Source organism: Halyomorpha halys, unplaced genomic scaffold (genome assembly GCF_000696795.3).
Source record: "Halyomorpha halys isolate HHAL.00 unplaced genomic scaffold, Hhal_1.1 Scaffold2.1, whole genome shotgun sequence".
Taxonomy (NCBI): Eukaryota; Metazoa; Arthropoda; class Insecta; order Hemiptera; family Pentatomidae; genus Halyomorpha; species Halyomorpha halys.
Genome location: NW_027111560.1, coordinates 780,645 through 784,332, shown reverse-complemented (window position 1 = coordinate 784,332; position 3,688 = coordinate 780,645). Strand labels below are relative to the sequence as shown.

The window sequence follows — 3,688 nt, the reverse complement described above, 5'->3', positions numbered from 1 at the left end:
AAACTAGGGGGTTTGAGTGGTTAGGGAGTTTATAATGGAAGGAGTGATATCTGGTCCGGGCTAGATCGGTTACATAGGGAACATTAAGGTCTTTATGTATGATTTTATTTGTGGCAAAGTAAGGAGCATTGAGGATTTTGTATTGTAAGGATTGGATACGAGAGGAATTGGAAGGTTTAGTGGAGGCCCAAAGCTCAACTCCATAAGTCCAGATTGGCCTTATTACAGTCATGTAGATCAGTCTTTTGCAATGTGTTGGAAGTTTAGACCGTTTGTCTAGTAAGTGCTGTAATAGTCGAAATCGACGTGCAGTTTCCTGTCTTTTCAGTCTGATGTGAGGATTATTTTAAATGTAAATATAATATTATATTATTTTAACATATAGCATATTATCGGTGGGAGTGGGTAACAACACCCACTAATTGGTAAGGCATTGTGCTAATAACTCCAAAGACCCCATGTTCGAATCCGGCTGTGGTAGATTATTATTTTATGTGTCAGCCCTGTGAGTATTGTAGGTTCAGAAGCCCTGCGGGGTCCACCCAACCTCGTAAATTGGGAAAAAAAATCTGGAGCATGATTCTAACCAAATCATCTCTTTGTACAACCGTTGTTCTAGTATTCCCTTACTATACTGCTGAACATAACCCTTCAAAGGTTGTACCAGTACAAATTTAATTTTTATTTAAATTATATTTAATGTATATTTCACGCCGTTTTCCAATTTAAGGCACTTTTTAAATATTGCTGGATTAAACTATCTTAAAGTCTCCTCTTCCAGTTTTAAGCAAATGTTCCAAAAGTGATTTAGGACTGTCGTTCTTCGGGGGGCTTAGTGGGGCAGGTCCGGCTGGTAAGAATTGCCTTTTTTTCTTATTATGATCTCTTGTGAGATTGTGACATGTCGTACATCGACCAACCTACTCGCTATAATTGTCAGTTTGAAAAGTCACATAAGCAAGGCTAACATGGAGGGCGGGAGTGGAGGGTTTCACACAGTTTTCCAATCTTTTCTGGATATATTGTACTAGGAAAAAACTTCTTCGAAACAAAAAGATCTCTTAATATTATTCATGGAAGTTCTAAAATTTCACAAGCTAAAACTACTTTTTGGTTTGAAGATGCTTTTTCCTAAAAATATTTCAAGAAATAAATCGAGTAAAATATTACACTTGAAAGTTATTTTAAGTAAATTGTTTTTTTTTGTTTTTTTACAGTTGATATGTTTGAGAGATAAAGAATTATAAAATATTAAATAAGTCTGTAGTTTATCTGCATTATATTCTTTTTTTTTTTATTAAATAAAATAAATTGTGTCCAATTAGGCCTCAATACTATTTATTAATACGTTAAATGTCCACGTTTCGTCCAATCTGACCATCCTCAAGGACAATCTTAACTATAAATTCACACCTCACTATTTTTTAGCAGGCTATTCTGCCCAGTTCTAATAAAATAAATCAAATTAACCTATGTATATAAATATTTCATTTAAATAAAAATACTTTTAATTGCAATTGATGTAAACACTGATATCACTCACTCATCAATATTATTATTTTTTCTTTAGTTTAAATCATATTTTATAATTGATAACTGCCTGGCTTTTATACAAAATCGAGTTATATCATATGACTGAAAATATTTAAGTCATCATATGAAATATAATTCACTTGGTGAATTCCATCTTAATAAATTGCTATTATATCTAAATTTTCTCCCATTAAATCGGGAAAAGTTTTTTAGTAAAATTAATTTTATTTTTTTATTAAATAAATCAAAATTTGTATCCTTTTTAGTCTCAACACTTTTTATTTTTCACCAGTCCAACGTTTCGGCCATTTTAGCCATCCTCAAGGACATCTAAATATTTAACAGCTTATATTATATCTTCATTTTTAACACTTATAACAACAACATTATTCATCAATAATATAACACACCTTCAATTATAATTTCTTCCTTACATTAATTTAAAGTTTCTTTTGCAGGCTATTCTGCCCAGGTCATTTCCTTTATTATAAGTTAAAAGCCTATTTAAAAAGTCAATTATTAGAGAGTCATATTTATTATTAATAAGCTTAAGTTTATTTACCTATTTTTTTTTTATTAAATTTAAAATCATTAATATTTAATTCTTCTTATATAAGAATATCCACAACAAATACACCACCATATAACAAACCATTTATAACCTCCCACTCATACAGGTCAGCCTTGTTTTAAAATTAATTTATTTTATTTTTGTCTCAATTTGGTATTTATTCTAATTCTCAAAATTCCATATTACATTTAATTGTAAATAGTAACAAATTCATAACAAAATAATATAATTAAATTTACTTTTTTATTATGAAAGAATCTTAAGCCCTCGAGATAACATTTGCTATGCGTCCCGTGCAGATGTACGAGTAGATAAGAGTATCGGATAGTGGTTTATAGGCGTGTGAGTGTTTATTATATTACATTATTATTTATTATATTTATTATTATATTATTAAATAAACTAGACGATACCTCTAGAGAAGAAGGTGTAGCCTGCCCTGACAGAACAAGTGACATCCTTGAAGGATACTTGCACGGGTTCGCTGAACTGCCTAGGCGAATCCTTAAGGACGTCTAGGGGTAGATTGTTACTTCCCTTCATCTCCTATGTCATGGCTCGCGACAGTCGTAGTGTTTCGTTAGAGGATATAGCCAACACTGTCACACTAACACTACGGCCACTCCAACCGGACTGACTGCTTTCAGTAGGAGCGTGTAGTGGAGGGGGGCGCCTAGTGTATGCTCTCAGTTTATCAACCTTTTATCAACAGTGCTATTCCTCGTATTACGTTCCAGTTGGATTACGTATAAGTTTATAGGGAGGATTTTACGAATACGTTTTATTTCAGGTTGACTAAACGAAACATCATCATTGTAATCATCATGATAGACAGGATTCTTATCAGATGATTTCACATCACTAATAGTAAAAGAGTCGGAGTGAAAAAAAAGGCAGTAATTTTACCCCAATTTCGTATTACTTTGATGGAAACTATGTATAATTACGAGAAGATGGTTGGGGATGCGGTCAATAATAAACACAAATAAGTTGGCTTAACCTATTTTATTACTGGATTAACCTATTCTTTATTTTACTCTTACCCCTTATTTTCTCCACTTTTATCCATTTTCCTTACCTGCGTTATAAGTTTTGTTCACTATATTATTATTGGTGTTTTCAGAATTTTTTTTTTTTTTCTATTCATTTCTTGGTATACTTTACTTATATTTTGCCTCTTTATCATCTATTATTGTTACATATATTTTCTTCCTCTCAATTTTCATTTTCTTTTCATATTTCAATTTTTAAATTAATAATAACTAATATGTTCATGCTTCTTTGCATTATATAACTTCATTTTTATTGGGGGAATAAAAACGTTAAAAAAATTAATTTTTCATTTGGAGCTCTATATCTTTCAAACTACCAGCAACACTAAAAAACTAATAGAACATCATTTAAAGTAAAGTAAATTTGCTAAAATATGATCTCTATTAGAGCTGTTTACATTCAACAGTTCCTGAGATATAGCTTTTTAAAGAACAACATTTCATAAAAATGAACTGAAAAATCAATAGTTAGAGAATTAATTTTGAGAAATATACGTCTCAAAAACCTTTCCACGTCTATTAGCACTCAAAT

General features: G+C 30.9%; 1 protein-coding gene across 1 annotated transcript in view; it reads right to left on the bottom strand.

Moving 5' to 3' along the window:
* Positions 1-2,751, bottom strand: part of LOC106682081 (ATP-binding cassette subfamily G member 4) — a 212,126-nt gene extending 209,375 nt beyond the window's left edge. Inside the window, exon 1 of the mRNA XM_014422781.2 lies at positions 2,518-2,751. Coding sequence (XP_014278267.1) covers positions 2,518-2,647 — 130 coding nt within the window. The 5' untranslated portion in view covers positions 2,648-2,751. The remainder of the gene's footprint in view (positions 1-2,517) is intronic.
* Positions 2,752-3,688: the final 937 nt, after the last annotated feature.